The 19,327-nt window shown below is 40.3% G+C and overlaps 1 protein-coding gene across 3 annotated transcripts in view; it reads left to right on the top strand.

The window, feature by feature from the left end:
- map2k6 (mitogen-activated protein kinase kinase 6) overlaps positions 1-18,992 on the top strand; it is a 43,706-nt gene extending 24,714 nt beyond the window's left edge. For 2 of the 3 annotated variants that reach the window (XM_020495573.2, XM_031835397.1), the window contains 11 exons: positions 4,476-4,539; positions 6,762-6,810; positions 7,809-7,922; positions 8,193-8,312; positions 11,316-11,432; positions 12,603-12,654; positions 13,450-13,577; positions 14,476-14,553; positions 15,977-16,116; positions 17,479-17,524; positions 17,839-18,992. In XM_020495573.2, coding sequence (XP_020351162.1) covers positions 4,476-4,539; positions 6,762-6,810; positions 7,809-7,922; positions 8,193-8,312; positions 11,316-11,432; positions 12,603-12,654; positions 13,450-13,577; positions 14,476-14,553; positions 15,977-16,116; positions 17,479-17,524; positions 17,839-17,916 — 986 coding nt within the window. In that variant the 3' untranslated portion in view covers positions 17,917-18,992. Of the gene's footprint in view, positions 1-4,475; positions 4,540-6,761; positions 6,811-7,808; positions 7,923-8,192; positions 8,313-11,315; positions 11,433-12,602; positions 12,655-13,449; positions 13,578-14,475; positions 14,554-15,976; positions 16,117-17,332; positions 17,525-17,838 lie in introns of all 3 variants that reach the window. The other variant, XR_002256528.2, reaches the window with a different exon arrangement.
- The last annotated feature ends 335 nt before the right edge of the window (positions 18,993-19,327 follow it).

The raw sequence follows: 19,327 nt of genomic DNA, 5'->3' as shown, positions 1-19,327 counted from the left end.
ATATTTTATTAGCTCAGGACAGACAATGCAGAATATTAGCTTATTCTTTCCCTGTACACTGTAAATTATATAATCTATTGATCCTATACCTTTCTCTCTTTTGTTCTGAGTAACAATCACTGGACATTTGTTCTAGCTCAACTGCATGTTCCATTTGTTGTGATTTTCCTCTCTGGAGAGATCTGATAGAATCCTAATGTTTAAACAGGCCTGCCATAGGTCTGCGTCCCAAATGGCACCTGTAGTGGACTACTTTTGACCAGGGTCCATAGTGCACTATATAGGGAATAGGGTGCCATTTGGGAAGTACACTAGGTCTGCTCCAATCACTTCGCCACATCTTGACTATGCGTGCCTGATTGAGCTATATTCAAATGTTTCTCTACTCATGTAATTCTTTGGCATGTATGTCAGTGCGTGCACTGTCTTTTTGTATCGTTACGAGTTACTTCCGTTTGCGCACATGTATGTATCTCCCATGCATGCAAATCTGTGAATGAATGTAAAGCAAGCCTATATGCTACATATTAAATCAGCATGCATTCAGCAGGGAGCGGTGTCTGGCTACGTTGTGATGATTTGCATGTTTGGCCTCTGGACTTGAGATGAAAGCTTTGAAAGATCTTCTTGATGGAGCAGAGCATGCCGTGTCTTGTCCTATCCCATTGAGCCTGAGACTGTGAGGCTGAGGCTTATTTCTGTGGAGTTTTGCTGAATCGCCTAGCAGCATGGCATGCCATGCACAATCATTGTGAAAGCCTGGTAAAGTTGGTGCCGGTGCTCAACCAAAACCATTAACCAGATATTATTTTTGGCCGAAGTTTGGGTTATGAAAATGCATTTTTTGAGGTAGTGAGGAGGCAGAGGACCAAAGAGGGAATGCCAGAAGTATACTTTGCCAGCCTGGCATGCATAGTCGTTGAGAAAGCTTGGGGAAGCTGGTGCCTGGTACATAATAACCACTCACAAATTCATTGTTTTGGCACAGAGACCAGTGAGAGTTGCCAGCAGCTTGTCCAAAGGATGTGTAACGTTGCATAACATACTGTTAGAAATGTATCGTTTAGAACAGATATGATTGTCAGATTAATTCTATTTCTATCTGCAATGTTCAGAACATTTCAGGCTGGCAGGGTATGTTATAGGAAGGCTCAGCCGCCCAAGTTTCACTGAACACACACGCCAGGTGTTGAATAGAGCAGGGAATATTTTGACAGTCTGAAACCTGCAGATAGAACAAAAACTGTTGGTCCAAATGTAGACGACTTAGAAGACTATAGTGTCGGTTTTCATTTAGGCTACTATTGTTGTCTGTGTAAATGCGTGTGGGAGGGACCCAAAGTGACATTTTGGTGCAACAAAGCTGCTTTGGAAAGTGGAAGCCATGAGGTATGCAGTGAGAGGCAGCACAGGGAGGTGGTGGGGGTGGCACACCCTGGGCTGTGGTTTCAACAGGACACCCTGTGTGGGTGTTTGATTTAGATTTGTGACCTTTCAGTTAGTATGGATGGTATCGTGGATTGGATGATCGTTTTCCTCACAATACTTGAGTGAAACTTTTTCAACCCAAAAAATACTAGTCATTGACTGAGTAGGCACTGTTAACAGTGAGCATTAGCCTACAACATCATAGCACAGACTTTGCATTGTCAGGTGGGTTTACCTGACAATGCAAAATACCGCTGTGGGATTCTCCCAAGTACTTGTCTTCAGTTACTTTTAAATGTTCTCACGTTTGAAAACTATGCCTCCTGGTGCAAGTCAAATCACTGCGCTCAAAGCCAGGTGGTGGCATCACCTGATTACAGTGTGTGACATGGATGTGTGGCCCAGCCCTGCTGTGTGAGCAGACCTGGATTTAAATATTATTTGAAATCGTTCAAATATTTTCAGTGTTTGCTTTAGTCTGCCTGGACTGCCAGGTGGGCGGGGTTTCCAATTTTGGGACTTTTAATATTGGTTCTGTTGCAACAGGCAAGCTAAATGACATGCAATTATTTCAAATGGTAGTTAAAGCCAGGTCTGTGTGTGGAAGCACTAGCTTCCTCATCCAGTCAGGGGAGGTGTGAACCAGATGCTTGCGTGCACGCTCATACATACACACACTTTGTCGGCGATGGCAACCTGTCACTCAGGCCCCAGTCACACCATCAGGAGTGTCAGTAATGCCCTGTTACTGTGACGTTGTGCCATTTAAACCCTCTGCCTGCTCAGTGCAGTACCTCCAGATGGCAAGAGCTCTAACCCACCTGGCTCCACCACTGCAGACATACAGTGCCTTGCGAAAGTATTCGGCCCCCTTGAACTTTGCAACCTTTTACCACATTTCAGGCTTCAAACATAAAGATATAAAACTGCATTTTTTTGTGAAGAATCAACAACAAGTGGGACACAATCATGAAGTGGAACGACATTTATTGGATATTTCAAACTTTTTTAACAAATCCAAAACTGAAAAATTGGGCGTGCAAAATTATTCAGCCCCTTTACTTTCAGTGCAGCAAACTCTCTCCAGAAGTTCAGTGAGGATCTCTGAATGATCCAGTGTTGACCTAAATGACTAATGATGATAAATACAATCCACCTGTGTGTAATCAAGTCTCCGTATAAATGCACCTGCACTGTGATAGTCTCAGAGGTCCGTTAAAAGCGCAGAGAGCATCATGAAGAACAAGGAACACACCAGGCAGGTCCGAGATACTGTTGTGAAGAAGTTTAAAGCCGGATTTGGATACAAAAATATTTCCCAAGCTTTAAACATCCCAAGGAGCACTGTGCAAGCGATAATATTGAAATGGAAGGAGTATCAAACCACTGCAAATCTACCAAGACCTGGCCGTCCCTCTAAACTTTCAGCTCATACAAGGAGAAGACTGATCAGAGATGCAGCCAAGAGGCCCATGGTCACTCTGGATGAACTGCAGAGATCTACAGCTGAGGTGGGAGACTCTGTCCATAGGACAACAATCAGTCGTATATTGCACAAATCTGGCCTTTATGGAAGAGTGGCAAGAAGAAAGCCATTTCTTAAAGATATCCATAAAAAGTGTTGTTTAAAGTTTGCCACAAGCCACCTGGGAGACACACCAAACATGTGGAAGAAGGTGCTCTGGTCAGATGAAAGCAAAATTGAACTTTTTGGCAACAATGCAAAATGTTATGATTGGCCTAAAAGCAACACAGCTCATCACCCTGAACACACCATCCCCACTGTCAAACATGGTGGTGGCAGCATCATGGTTTGGGCCTGCTTTTCTTCAGCAGGGACAGGGAAGATGGTTAAAATTGATGGGAAGATGGATGGAGCCAAATACAGGACCATTCTGGAAGAAAACCTGATGGAGTCTGCAAAAGACCTGAGACTGGGACGGAGATTTGTCTTCCAACAAGACAATGATCCAAAACATAAAGCAAAATCTACAATGGAATGGTTCAAAAATAAACATATCCAGGTGTTAGAATGGCCAAGTCAAAGTCCAGACCTGAATCCAATCGAGAATCTGTGGAAAGAACTGAAAACTGCTGTTCACAAATGCTCTCCATCCAACCTCACTGAGCTCGAGCTGTTTTGCAAGGAGGAATGGGAAAAAATGTCAGTCTCTCGATGTGCAAAACTGATAGAGACATACCCCAAGCGACTTACAGCTGTAATCGCAGCAAAAGGTGGCGCTACAAAGTATTAACTTAAGGGGGCTGAATAATTTTGCACGCCCAATTTTTCAGTTTTTGATTTGTTAAAAAAGTTTGAAATATCCAATAAATGTCGTTCCACTTCATGATTGTGTCCCACTTGTTGTTGATTCTTCACAAAAAAATACAGTTTTATATCTTTATGTTTGAAGCCTAAAATGTGGCAAAAGGTCGCAAAGTTCAAGGGGGCCGAATACTTTCACAAGGCACTGTATCTCCTCTCGCTGCTCGCAGTCTAACCCACCTGGCTCCACCACTGCAGACATATCTCCTCTCGCTGCTCGCAGTCTAACCCACCTGGCTCCACCACTGCAGACATATCTCCTCTCGCTGCTCGCAGTCTAACCCACCTGGCTCCACCACTGCAGACATATCTCCTCTCCTCTCGCTGATCGCAGTCTAACCCACCTGGCTCCACCACTGCAGACATATCTCCTCTCGCTGCTCGCAGTCTAAACCACCTGGCTCCACCACTGCAGACATATCTCCTCTCGCTGTCACAGGGCTTGTTGTGTTCAATTAGGATCTGGAGTCACTCACTGCATCCAACCGTAAGTGTCTGACTGGCTGTCGGGTGTTGGGCTTGGGCTCTGGAAGGGAAAATACACAAAGATGGGACATCTGAGATGACTAAAAGGAACATTTTTAGAAACTCCAGTTTACAATTGATTGTGGTCATCCAAACTGCTGTTCTTACTTTGTTGAATGTGATTTGCTGTCTTCAGGTGCGTATAATAGTATTGTTCTACAAGTTGTTTATTGCTGTCCTTTCTGTCTCCCTCCAGGTAAGAGGAAGCCGGTGCTCTCGCTCTCCAAGGACGTGTTTGAGCAGCCTCCTGCTGCTGCCGCGTAAGGCTTTCAGTTTTTATCTGCTTTATGACAACTCTTTGTGTATTCCAACACTGTTATTCCCCTTGTGTAATTACAAAAAACACTCACTATGCAATTAAAATGTGGTTACTAAAGTAGCCTAATAGTACCAACATTTTATTACCATGTCGTTACTAGGGTAATTACAATGTTACTTGAGTACAAAAGTACAAGAGCAACTTAATATATTGTGTTCCCCTGTTTTTTATGATACATGATAATATGAATGTCTTGTTTTGCACACTTTGTACAAAATAATAAAATGCAGGACGACAGGATCTTTATAAAACGTAGTTATACTTTATTAACTAAACTCTGGTGTAACAGATGTGATTGTATTCTCTTTTGTGTTGTGTAATACATAAAAGGTCATGTATTGGTCCCAGTTGCTCTGTCATAGAATGAGTACAAGATGTGTGACATGCACCAAGATGACTGCTGTAGCATAGATCACCTGCACAGAATTTTCAGACTGGGGAAAAATCACTAATATACTCTACCGGTCAAAAGCTTTAGAACACCTACTCATTGAAGGGTTATTCTTTATTTTTACTATTTTCTACATTGTAGAATGTGAAGACATAAAAACTATGACATAACACATGGATTCATGTAGTAAATATGTTTTATATTTGAGATTCTTCAAATAGCCACCCTTTGCCTTAATGACAGCTTTGCACACTCTTGGCATTCTCTCAACCAGCTTCATGAGGTTGTCACCTGGAATGCATTTCAATTAACAGGTGTGCCTTTTTAAAAGTTAATTCATGGAATTTTCTTGCAAATCAGTTGTGTTGTGACAAGGTAGGGGGGTATACAGAAGAGAGCCCTCTTTGGTAAAAGACCAAGTCCATATTATGGCAAGAACAGCTCAAATAAGTCCATTACTTTAAGACATGAAGGTCAGTTAATCCGGAACATTTCAAGAACTTTTAATGTTTTTTCAAGTGCAGTCACAAAAACCAAGCGCTATGATGAAACTGGCTCTCAGGAGGACCGCCACAGGAATGGCAAGTTGAACCATAAATAACCACTTTACACTGGTATGTTCGTGTCTCCGGCCATGATGAACTGCAATAACCTCACGACCTGGTTTGTGTTAACAAATCATAGCACAGTATGATATGACAGCAGAATGCCACTGATTTTTTTGAATTAAGTATGTTTCACATGAATAGTACAGGATACAATGCTGCTAAATCAACTTAATGATCCTAAAGATGTCACTGACGACTGTTTCCTCCCATGACTAATGAGGATAGAGGAGGCTAGTTAGAGATGACCTTTTGGATGCGTTCACATACTGTTATATTTGGCGCAATGCCCCAGTGAATATTGTTTATGGAGCACATTTTCACTGTCAAAGAGAAGATAACTCTGGACTAATGCTCAGTTATATTAACATTTAGGCTACATGCAGTTATTCACATGAAATGTGTAAATCATAATGAAATCATACCAGGGTTGGGGTCCATTCTGAATTGAGTTGCAAATTGCTCTAATTTCAATTAAATGATTGAATTAGAATATCATTGGAATTTGTTTTAAAGAAAGTAGAATTTATTTAAATGAAATCCAAATGGCTTATTTATTCTACACGCCACCAAATGAATGTTTATTTTGACATATGGTCAGCAATGCCATGCAGCATAAAGGTTGAAACGTTTCATTTTTAAAACTCAATTTAAACCATTTAAAATTTGAGGTCTGGAAACATTCCAGGATCATGTTTTGGGTTGTCCATAATAATGAATAATTCCTTTAACGTTTTTAAATATCAGAAGATGAAAAAAATCCCAGAATGCATTAGATCGAACACTGCAGTATGCAAGGGAACAATCTTAACATCTCTTGACAAAGAAGAAAAATACAGTGACATCTGAATTACAATCAAATTAATATTTGAAATGGTATGTGTATTTTTTGCATTAAGTGGCATATCCTTTCAATAAACTATTTGTCAAGTGAATGAGACATTCATGGTTCACCTCTCAGTTGAATTGGTTTAAATTATTAACATTTTACTTCAATTCAAATTTTCTGCATCTTGTGGGGTGTGGCCAATTGATTGTCTGAATTGAATTCATATAAATATATTAATTTAATTCAGAAATTCCAAATGTACCCCAACCCTGATGAATACAGAACATGATGTACATGAACTGTTTGTTTTTTTATCCTAACAACTGTCTACCTTACAGACCCCCAAGAGATTTGGATTCGAAAGCTTGTGTGACCATCGGAGAGAAGGTACCTCATCTAGTTAATGATCAGTATGCTATCTCTTACTGTCTCTCACCTTTCGTCTACCACTGTTCTTTCCCACACATGTTCCTTTGACAAAACCTTTATATAAAACTGAAGAACTTACATAAACATATGTTTTTACATCTGTGTATAGTTGTTCAAACCTCTGTATACTTTAGGTTGAGTTAGGTCCTCTGTCTGTGGTCTGGATGCAGAAAGCTGAAAGCTTGGCTCAATTAAGGGTCTGTGAGCCGTAAAGAACGGCCTAACAAACATTATGACCCAGATTGAACACTTCTGATTGTAGGCAGACTGGAATGTGCTTTACTGCCTGACGGGCAGTAAACATATTTATTTTAAACTCATCAAATAAGTGGAATTTTCCATTGGCAAAGATGCAAGGTTTTTTTGTCTTACAATATAGCCTGAAGTCAAAGTCAGGGCAGCAATTTATTTTTTGGTTCTTGTATAAAGTGTAAGAAAACAAATGGTCCCATGATTTACGTAAACTTTTCTTTCAGATGAAAAGGGGCATTTGTGGTGTCTTTGGACTCAACCCATCAACCCCTTAGAAGAGACTATATACAGTATTTAGTGTTTCAATGTTCAAAGCTTTCCATGTTGATAAAAAACTGGTTGGAGTAGATGTTTAAACAAAGACGTAGCTCAGAGCAAAGCAGCACTCTCAAATAAAGAGAATAAGAGATACTCCCACTTAAAATGACCCCGTATGTTGGTAGATTAGGATTTAGTCTTTCTTTTCGTGTTTGTCGCTCTCTGTTTCTGTTTGTTTGCACAAGATGAGGATTGGGTACCAAAAACCCCAATGACCTCTTGTGACTTAAATATTTGTATCCCTCTTTTTGTATTCAATGATTACTTCAAGTATGGGAGAAGTAAGGGAAGGAAGGGAGATTTTTACCCAGTATTGCTCTCTCTCATTACACCACCATGTTTTAATCCAGCCTGACATGGCACACTCCCCTGTCTGTCCTGTGCAGAACTTTGTGGTGAATGCCGATGACCTGGAGCAGATCGACGAGCTGGGAAGAGGGGCGTATGGTGTGGTGGACAAGATGAGGCACATGCCCAGTGGCTTGATCATGGCAGTGAAGGTATGTGAGATTTGATGATGTAATTGATGTCCACTTTCAGGAGATCTAGGTCAGGTTACTATATAGCAAAAGCACCTATACAGGCAGCCTAATTCTGGTATTTTGACCAATCAGGTCAGTTATTTTGCCAATAATTGGGCAAAAGATGAGAATTGGGCTGCCTTTGTTAACGCAGCCATAGTGACAGCTGTTGATGTAATAAGTTTGTTGGATGGCTGGATGGATGGATAGACTTGATTGATTTTTGATGTCCTTTCGCTCCCACCCTAGAGGATCCGTGCCACAGTGAACACCCAGGAACAGAAGAGACTGCTGATGGACCTGGACATCTCAATGAGGACAGTAGACTGCTTCTACACAGTCACCTTCTACGGCGCACTCTTCAGAGAGGTAACTAGCTACTTTATAACAATAATACTTAGACATTATAGGGTGTTTTTCTTAAACCCAAATACGCTTTACAATAAACAGCCTATTTGTTTATTTTGTGGCCATACGTTTTTACAATTGCAAAAGTTACTCTATGGGGTTCTCCTACTGACTTAGTTTATTCCTATAAGGAACATAGGCTTCCTACAATGTCATTACAAAGATATCAGAGGACAGAGCCTTGTAGATATGCTGTTAAGTATATTGGCACCCTTGCAATTTCAAACGGAGTGCAATCAATCAGAATGTTCTGTTTTTCTCTTTTTAAAACAGGCTATTTTTACCCTGTAAACAAATAAGATGAGGATTCCTCAAGGGTTCTATGGTAAGGGGGATTGTTCTATGTGGTGCAATAATTACTAAAATAACCCTTTGAACTCTTTAATGGTTCTTTGCCATTCAGAAAAGTGTTGTTTCATCTTTGAGTTATAATTCAAATGTGGCTCATTTAGAGTATTTTGAGGCTTGCTTTGCTCACAGTTCTTTTTGAGCAACCATGAGTGAGTGTCATTCCAGTTGATCTAATATCTCGTGTTATGTCATTACATGTTAAATGATGGTCCGTTGTCTTGTGAATGTTTTAAATCAGTGGTTCTCAATTATTTCATCAGGGATCACCAGCTGTGTTTATTTTATTTTACCTTTATTTAACTAGGCAAGTCAGTTAAGAACAAATTCTTATTTGCAATGATGGCCTACCCCGGCCAATCCCTAACCCGGTCAACACTGAGTCAATTGTGCGCCGCCTTGTGGGACTCCCAATTACGTCCGCATGTGATACAACCTGTAATCGAACCAGGGTCTGTAGTGAGACACCTATAGCACTGAGATGCAGTAGTGCCTTAGACCGCTGCGCCACTCGGAAGCCCGAGTGCTCTGCCGTACCAGATCTAGTACACATCATTCAACTTGTGAATTAACTAAATAATAACACCTATGCAATTCTAACAATTAAATATGGCTAACAATTATATATCCTTGTGTGCTTCTCCAAAGGGTTATTTGTAGATTATTTGAGATTGAGAAAGGTTCTACAAAGAACCAGTAAAAAGGGGTCTATAGGTTGATATCAATAAAACGTCACAATACAGTGCAGAGCGTTCCATATAGCTGCTGGGGGGCAAGGAGACCTCCAGCTCCCGCTAAAACCATTGAAAACTATGTGCTGTTTTCAAGTGATTGTTAAATAAGTGTTATAACTATTTGGTTTTAATATCATTACCTCTTGAAGAGCATAGTCAGAACTACACATTTCCAATGATTCCACATTTATCTCTATCGTCAGAGTTATACAGCAAGTAACTGTTTATCTCTATCATCAGAGTTATACAGCAAGTAACTGTTTATCTTTATCATCAGAGTTATACAGCAAGTAACTGTTTATCTCGATCATCAGAGTTATACAGCAAGTAACTGCATGCTTTTCATGATCACTAAACCTTGTTGTTGATCCGTCCTCAGTTTTTTCATATCACAACCATTAAACTCTAATGTTTTAAAATCACCATTGGCCTCATGGTGAAATCTCCGAGCAGTTTCCTTCCTCTCCGGAAACTGAGTTATGAAGGGAACCTGTATCTTTGTAGTGACTGGGTGTATTGATACACCATCCAAAGCCTAATTAATAACTTCAACATGCTCAAAGGGATATTCAACATCTGATTTTGATATTTTTTACACATCTACCAATCCGTGCTCTTTGTGTGACGAATTGAAAAACCTCGCCGGTCTTTGAAGTTGAATATCTGCTTGAAATTCACTGCTCGATTGAGGGTCCTTACAGATTATTGCATGTGTGGGGTACAGAGATGGGGTAATAATTCAAAAATCATGTTAAACACTATTATTGAACAGGGATTGAGTCCATGCAACTTATTATGCAGTTTGTTAAGCACATTTTTACTGTCTTGACTCAAGATATTTCAGCTTTTCATTTTTAATTTCTAACATTTTCTACAAACACAATTCCAGTTCACATTGTTATGTTGTGTGTGTGTGTGTATATCAGTGACAAACTCAATTTAATACAGTTTAAATTCAGGCTGTAACACAGAAAAATATAGAAAAAGTAAAGGCATGTAAATGCTTTCTGAAGGCACTGTATATAGCACCAAAAAGGGATCTGCTATGATTTTGTCACTATATAGAACCATTTTTTGTTAGTGTGTAGGCACCTGCAACTTAGCACAAGTAGGATAAATTACACTTGCCAAGAATCACTTGTCTCCAACCAAATTAGAATGTTGCATTTTTTTTAGTCCAGAACATTTTTTACTTTGTGGCCAGTTGTTAATTAAACAAATACAAGTGTAAACAAATTTTTTATTTTTTATTTAAACTTATTTTAGGAGAAACAGTGAATCGTGCATCGGTGCCAAAATATTTGGCACCATCTGTATGTGCATAGAGGCAGGTACCGAGTTACTATCTTAGTCCTCTTCCTGTGCATAGAGGCAGGTACCGAGTTACTATCTTAGTCCTCTTCCTAACTATATGGAACATAAGGCTTCCTACACTGCCATTACAGTCTTGATTTATACAATGACAGAGTACAATGATGTGCTGCCATTCAGACCGGTACCATAGAGATGTGGGAGGGCATAGCTTTTTATGTTGTAGTCAACATAAACAAATAAGAATTCCAGATTTTTCTGGATGTAGTTGCCTTCCTCCTGAAGAGAAGAGCGTTCCACAGGATATCCCTCCACAGCAGAGCACATTGGAAAAAGCTCTTTCCTGTTAGTCGAACCGTGTGTCAGGAATGTGGTCTGACTCTGTTGTGTTTTTCCAATCCCTCCCTCAACCACTTTCTCCATCTTTCTGTCTTCCACTCTTTCCATTTAATTTTCTCTCTATCGCCAATCTCTCTACCCCTCTATCCATCTCCCCCTTTCGACTCCCTCCATCTGTACATCATACTGTATCCTCCACTATATGAAAGATTGCCCCTTGTTATGTAATCAGGGTGATGTGTGGATCTGTATGGAGCTGATGGACACTTCTCTGGATAAATTCTACAAGCAGGTGATAGATAAAGGCATGACCATCCCCGAGGACATACTGGGAAAGATGGCTGTCTCGGTGAGTAGGACTAGGGCGCAGGGGACGATTTGGATTGGGCCCATGTACAATCATACTGGTAGAAGTTTCACCATATTGCTTATACCAATCAAATCCTCTCAGATCTCCACAAATGCATAGGGCATAGAGTGTAGGTGATGATTTGGGATTATTTGGTAAAAGCATACGTTTTCTTTATGTCCCATATTTGAAATGCAAGAGAGGCCATACATTGAGAGAGGATTCTAGGTGTAATTTAGATGTTGTCCACAAGATGGCAGAAGTGTGTGCAAAGTTTCCGACTGATCCAGTGAAGAATTACATCACTACACAATATTTTGTATCAATATAAATTCGGTGAATTTATGAATGTTCAAGTACATAACTATAGAGAACATACAAAAATGCTATGGTAATAAACAATTGAAGATTACACACTCCCAGGAATGTCATACATGATGGATCATTAGTATCCCTACAGAATACACACTAACCTTCACACATCTAGATGGTTGCTCGGGGTGGGTGTGGAGCCAGAGACAACAGTGGGGTCAAACTGTGGAACCCAGTTCCTACATTTGAATATACAAAACTATGTTACATTTTATCTCTGGGACCCTCAGGATGACAAATCAGAGCAAGATTACTGACTTTAAGTACATTATTTACCTTCAGAGTTGAATGTATCAAACCATTGTGTTTGTTGCGTTCTATCCTCAAACAACCATTTTTTTTTGCTGTAATAGCTACTGTAAATTTGATACTGCAGTTAGATTAACGAGCATTTAAGCTTTCTGCCCATATAAGACATGTCTATGTCCCTGAAAGTTGGCAGTTTTTTACAATGTCACATTATTGCATATTGAGCAACAACTGTCCCGGTTTAGGGACACCAGTCAGCCTAGAGTTATCAGTCAGCCTAGAGACCAAGATGAATAATACATGGGTTGGTTATGTGTAGGAATATACAGTATATTATGAACGTATTGTTGTCAGATCAGTCAGTCTCTAGACAAAGAGGAATAGCCTATTACTGTACGTGGGTATACATGTAGTTGACTAAATGTGTTAATTCATGCTAGATGCTTAATATAATAAGAATGAATAAATAATAGATGCAACCACATGGATTCCCCAATCTCCTCTTTCTGCTGGTGTTCTGTTCTTATGTTCTAATCTCCCTGGTTACAGGTAGTGAAGGCTTTGGAACATCTGCACAGTAACCTGTCAGTGATCCACCGAGGTAACATCAGAGTTAAATAAAACGTTTTATATTAAAATATATATATGTTACTGCCAGAAATAAAGGAAACACTTGAGTAAATGATGGATACAAAGTATGTTGTGGTTCCTGAGTTAATTAAGCAATTAACATCCCATCATGCTTAGGGTCACGTTTAAAGGGTATGTGTATATGTGTCTCAGTCCCCAGATCTCAACCCAATTGAACACATAGGGAGATTCTGGAGCAGCTCTTGAATGTTTTCCACCATCATCAAAACACTAAATGATGGAACTTCTCGTGGAAAAATGGTGTCGCATCCCTCCAATAGAGCATTGAAGCTGTTCTGGCGGCTTGTGGTGACCCAATGCCCTAATAAGACACGATGTTGGTGTTTCCTTTATGTTGGCAGTTACCTGTATTATGCATATCTATGGGGTACACCTTAAAACAGTTGGACTAGTGTCCATCCTTTAAAACCATGTCTCACCAAAGGTCAAAGACTCTATTTCTTGTGTCTAAAACCTCAGTGTTCCATGCGTCTGTTTCTGTATTAACATTGCATGTAGTAATTTAAGATGATTGCAGGTTACTAAAATAAAGTGAAAACTGTGCCTAGCCAGCAACCACAGTCCTGCTGCAAATGTGTTTTGAGGGCTGTGTGTTTGAGACTGTTATCTGCTTCCTTGTTCTGTCATTGTGGCTAACTGACTCGGCAGATTAAATCAGTGATGACCCTGTTTCTCTTTCACTTCCGTCACACTTCTCTGTCTCTTCCATATCTCTTTCCCTTTTTCTCCCCTCTCTCTCCCTCAGATGTGAAGCCATCAAATGTATTGATCAACACACAGGGCCAGGTGAAGATGTGTGACTTTGGGATCAGTGGTTACCTGGTGGACTCGGTGGCCAAGACCATAGACGCCGGCTGCAAGCCCTACATGGCGGTAAGTGGGTGTGTGCTAGGAGAGGTATAGGGGTTTTAAAAGATATACAAAATAGATGTCTACTCAGTAAAATCAAACTATTAAGGATTTAGGCTTAAAGATGCTCATGAGCCAAAGCAGGTCCCCAAAACTGTTGGACAGCTGTGTACGTCATCCAATTCCTATGATATGTTATGTCCTGCAAAAATAGTATGAAAATAAATACATTTCCTACAATTCACATGACCTATTACGAATTCCAATTCATACAATTTGTTACTTTAAAAAAAATATTTTTTTATACATTTAACCTTTATTTAACTAGGCAAGTCAGTTAAGAACAAATTCTTATTTACAATGACGGCCTACACCGGTCAAACCCGGACGACGCTGGGCCAATTGTGCACCACCCTATGGGCCTCCCAATCACGGCCGGTTGTGATACAGCCTGGAATCGATCCAGGGTGTCTAGGGATGCCTCAAGCACTGAGATGCAGTGCCTTAGACCACTGCGTCACTCAGGAGCCCAAATGCTGGCTCAGTGAATAATTGTTTAAAGAACAGAGATATGATACATGATGTTAATGAATTATTGTACAAGTTTGACTGAGCTGACTGCTTGCTGCCCGTATGTTTAAGTGCTACAGGTCTCTATGTTATGTCATTAGCCATGCCCTTTAATAACCACGGTTAGCTTTTAACTGCTGTGTGTCCACAGAGCCTTTGATTGGCTGAGCAATTTAAGGCCTGGTAGCACTCCGAGAACATAATGGGTTGTGTGTGTTTGAGGTACAGATGATGGGGGGGGGGGGGAGTTTGAGTCGTCTAGGACAACTAATGTTAGTTTGCAATACTAAAGTGATATTATCCGGGTCTCGTGTGTGTGTGTGTTTGTGCGCGGTTCTGTTCTGTCCCCCAGCCAGAGAGGATCAACCCAGAGATTAATCAGAAAGGCTACAACGTCAAGTCTGACATTTGGAGTTTAGGAATCACTATGGTGAGTCTCTATTCAAATTTTTACTTATGCAGATTATTAATTTATAATTATTAAAAAAGTGATTATTACACTAGTAGGCCTATATTATATTTATTAATGCTACAGTAACCACAGATTAAATATTTTACTTTAGTTTTCCTGGGTGACATTTTGTACATTGCTAGTAATAGTCATAAGTGGAGAAAAAAAAGTTATATTGAATTTAAAATAATTATTGTGCTAATAGAACATGTTTTTCATGTTCAAGAAAAGCTTTGTCTTTCAGTGAGACATAATGACCCTCTACTGCTCTGCTCCAGGAGAGCTGTTACATATTCCTCTCTCTCATTTGCACATCCTAAATTCTATCACACCCAATAACAGTTTTGTGTCAAAAGAACGTGATGATCCTCCAGCTGCCAATGGTAGTTTTCAGAAATGTAACTGTCTAGGGCAGGGGTATTCAACTCCTAACCTCCGGAGACTGCTGGTTTTCTCTTCTACCTGATAATTAATTGCACCCGCCTGGTGTCCAAGGTCTAAACTGGTGCCGATTAGAGGAGAATGAAGAATGAAAAACAGTGGAACTGTATTCAAGGTCCAGAGTTGAATTTGAGGGGTCTAATGTCACAAATCACCCAATTTCTGGCGTTTAACAACAGAATCTTTAGCTTAGTGCATTTTATGTACAACAATACAATGCTGCATTCCTGCATTGCTCCTCCATTACTAGGTCGCGTCATGCCATTGTTTTGAATGTTCTAAAGCCACCCTCTACCGGTGACGCAATACTGGTGCCCTAAAGTCGTGATAATCCAAGTCATTCTGGGCGGAGGCTAACGACTGTTTAGTGTAAATTACACAACAGTGCCTGGAAATACGATTATATTGCTAAAGTAGTCAAATGTTTAGTAGGAAACAACTTTGCCAGCATTATCATGTTGTCAAATTTACTTTCGACATACGGCAATGTTGTCATTAGCCAGCAAAGTTCCTCAAAAATAGCTAGCAATGCTAACGTTAGCTATCTGAAATCAGGTGACCTCTTGACCTTAGCTAACTAGCTACCGTCATCAAAATGATGACAAAAGGTTTTACCACAAATTATTTGCCTCTCTTTGAATGGCATTGTATTTCCAAGCCACTGTAATGCACTTTTGATGAAATGCTCATCAGCGCTCATTGACGATGCATTGAGTAGAATGCCCAGTTGCTCATCAGCGCTCATTGACGATGCATTGAGTAGAATGCCCAGTTGCTCATCAGCGCTCATTGACGATGCATTGAGTAGAATGCCCAGTTGCTCATCAGTATAAAACAAACGTTCAAAATAATATTGTGACGAAACATGCAACCAATGAATAGCCTGCCCTCTAGCAGTGCACTGTGATATCCTGTGCCCTGTCATCTCATTCCCTGTCATATCCTGTGCCCCCCTCTTCAGATTGAGCTGGCCATCTTGCGTTTTCCCTATGACTCGTGGGGCACCCCTTTCCAGCAGCTGAAGCAGGTGGTGGAGGAACCATCCCCCCAGCTTCCTGCTGACCAGTTCTCCCCTGAGTTTGTTGACTTCACCTCCCTGTGGTACGTTCTCCTCTCCTGTAAAGCTAGCCTGGTCCCAGATCTGTTTGGGCTGTCTTTCCAAGTCTATGGTCGTTGTTATGTTTGTCATGACAGTGACAATTGGATTTGGCAAGACATCAGAAGCAGATCTGGGACCAGGCTTACCTGTACATAATTTAGGCCCTACAAAAGTGTTGTCAAAAGTGTTGTCAGTTATGTCAGTATTTTCTTTCTGTACTTTGCCTCGTCTAATTCCACTCAAGGTCTTTGGCTATTGTATGAGTCCTACTTGAGCGCTTGCTGGATTGAGACTCACAAGTGAATTTCTCTTGACAAATTTTCCAGTTGTTGTTGTAATAGCCACAAGTACTTTATGACCAGGACAGAATGTGATGCATGTGCCTGGGTTCCAGAGACTAGGCCAACCTTTGTGGAATGTGTCTAAATGTGCATTCTCACCAGCCTGTTATGTCTACCGCGTACTGTTAGGCCTCCACACCAATTATTTAATATCTACTCATGCCGTTTTTCCCTTCACACAACCCTAAAAGGTTTTACATTTGTTTTACATGTAGGCCTACAGTACAGAAGATAAATTACATTTTTCCCACCATAAAACCTTGCTAATGGTCATCTTGGTCTGTTGTGTTGTACAATGTAGGCCCTAGTTTTTCAGTTTTATGGCTGTCCGAAATAGGAACGTATTACCTACAGCAGGGATGAGCAACTTTGATCTGGGTGGGGGCCACACAATCTGAACTAATCATGAGGGGCTGGCACTAGCCCTTTGGGAGCCCCCACCTTGCGAGCAAAAGATTTTAGCAGCCTCCCTCTTGACAGCAGAGAGAAAAAAATGTAAGCTTTAAAGTTAAGTTCCTGCATTTAGACATGGGGCGTAGAGAAAATGTTGCCATTTTAAAGCAAGTTTGCTGCAATTCTACACATTTTGCCATGGGGCAGAGAAGATTTAGGATTTTTATAACTAATTTCATATGTTTCTACTCATCGTGCCATGGGGCAATGATAATTTGTTTCAGTTTTACAGCTAATTTCCTGCAATTCTACTAATTTTGCCATACTGCTATAAATGTTTGCAGTTTTGAATATGAAACCTGTATGAGAATGATTAACAAAATCAATGCCCCCCCCCCGATCAATAATTTGACCATGATTACTGGACGTTTAGTTAGCTGGCTAGATGAATTTACCAATCTTTGGGTTTTTACTCCGTTGACAGGTCCATGTCCGCTTGCAGCTGATTCAATCTGGAGTAGAGTGGAGTGGGAGACACATTACCAGATATGAGTCATCTAACAGTATCTCTATATGAATCATAGACATTGCAGTTGTAATCCTTTCTCTCATTGCCCTTTTCATTCCCAGCTTAAAGAAAAATTCCAAAGAGCGGCCAAACTACCCAGAACTCATGGTGAGTGTGTTTTGAACTTTGGAGATGTCTTATTATTTAGTTACACACTTTATTTTCGACTCTAAGAAATGTTCAATACAAAGTGAATGTGAGCATGTCCTCTTCCATTACTAACAGTTGACCACTAGATGGCAGACTTAATCCAGTAATAATTTGTTTTGTAATAATCTCCCCACTTAATTTATATCCAATCAATGCTATTGATTATATATCAAACTTTTGTTGAGTATATTATTTTTATACTTTATTTGATTTTACATGAATCACTTAAATTGTCTCATTTATTTTCTTATCTTTTCTTCACTTCATCCCAGCAACACCCTTTTTTCATCTCCCACGAATCCAAAGAGACTGACGTGGCTTGCTTTGTCAAGGTCATCCTCGGGGACTGATCTAAGACAACGCTCTGACCAATTGCCACAGGGGGAGGCAGGCCTTTAAAAAAAAAGCACCAATCGCAAACCCTGTTACCTGCGGGACTCTACAACGCCTCCCCAGTTCCCGACCCCTCCCTCTGGCACAGATACAAATGGACAGTAGAGGAACTCCGAGGAGATGAATGATGCCCAACCATGTTGGAGGAATGAGGAGTTAGCCTTAAGGCCTCAAGGCCCTCACATATTAGATGTAGGCAGTGGAGCAACGTGTAATTTACTGTTGTTTTGAGGATTGGAGGGCCGGGCCATGTGTAATCTGGATTAATTTAACTGTATGAAATGCGACTCCCGCCGACTAATTTTGTCCCACCCTTGTTACTGTACTAGACCCACTGCTCAAACAGTGATTTGGATTTTAGTGAATTTAGGAACGTGTGGATTATGCCCTGTGCTATTGGTCAATCTCTAATATATTTTTAAACCTGGTGTGAAAACATAAAACAGAGTTTTAAAAACAACTAAAAGTGATAAATATACATATGTATAATCTAAATGTTTGTATTATACTCAAAGAAAGTTGCATTGGTTTACTAATAGACTGCACATGTACAGAACATATCTACTATATAATGAGTGGGTTTCAGTCCCCTTAGATAAACAGAGAGATTCAAATTCTATGACTGTCCAATGGTTGAGCTGTAGACCGCTAGACAGGCTGGAGGCCTCAGTCAGAACTGCAATGGGTTCTTCAAAGTATGTTACTGCAGTTTGCTCTCAACTGCTCTCTAATGTTGTGGGCTGTGTGTTTGGGTGGGTGGGTGGAAGCCTTCCATGCTTGTGTTGTGAGATATATGTGGGCGATGTCATTGTTGTGGGAGGGGTGCATCTAATCCTTCCTAGTCACATCCTGAATATTCTTCTGTTCAACTCGAATAGAACTGGAGATAAGTTATACAGTTATTATTTTTAAGATATATAGCTTTTATTTATACTGATGAGATACAGTATATTCCAGTGTGCTTATTTATTAACTGCTGTTTTTTTTTCCTTTTGAAAACTTTACATTAACAATAGAGAACTTTCTTATTTTACTGTTTGTGTGTATTTATTGTGTGTCGCACTTGACAGGTAATGCTGTACTGAAACAGTTACTCATAACGCAAGCCTTATACACTGACTATACATTAAGGACACCTGCTGTTTCCATGACATAGACTGACCAGGTGAAAGCTATGATCCCTTATTGATGCCACTTGTTAAATCCACTTCAATCAGTGTAGATGAGACAATGGATTGTCAGAGGGTGAATGGGCAAGACAAAAGTTAAGTGCCTTTGAACGGGTTATGGTAGTAGGTGCCCGGGGGCGTACCGGTTTGTGTCAAGAACTACAATGCTGCTGGGTTTATCAAGCGCAGCAGTTTCCCG

Source organism: Oncorhynchus kisutch, linkage group LG11 (genome assembly GCF_002021735.2).
Source record: "Oncorhynchus kisutch isolate 150728-3 linkage group LG11, Okis_V2, whole genome shotgun sequence".
Classification (NCBI taxonomy): Eukaryota; Metazoa; Chordata; class Actinopteri; order Salmoniformes; family Salmonidae; genus Oncorhynchus; species Oncorhynchus kisutch.
This window is presented reverse-complemented; position numbering and strand designations above follow the sequence as displayed.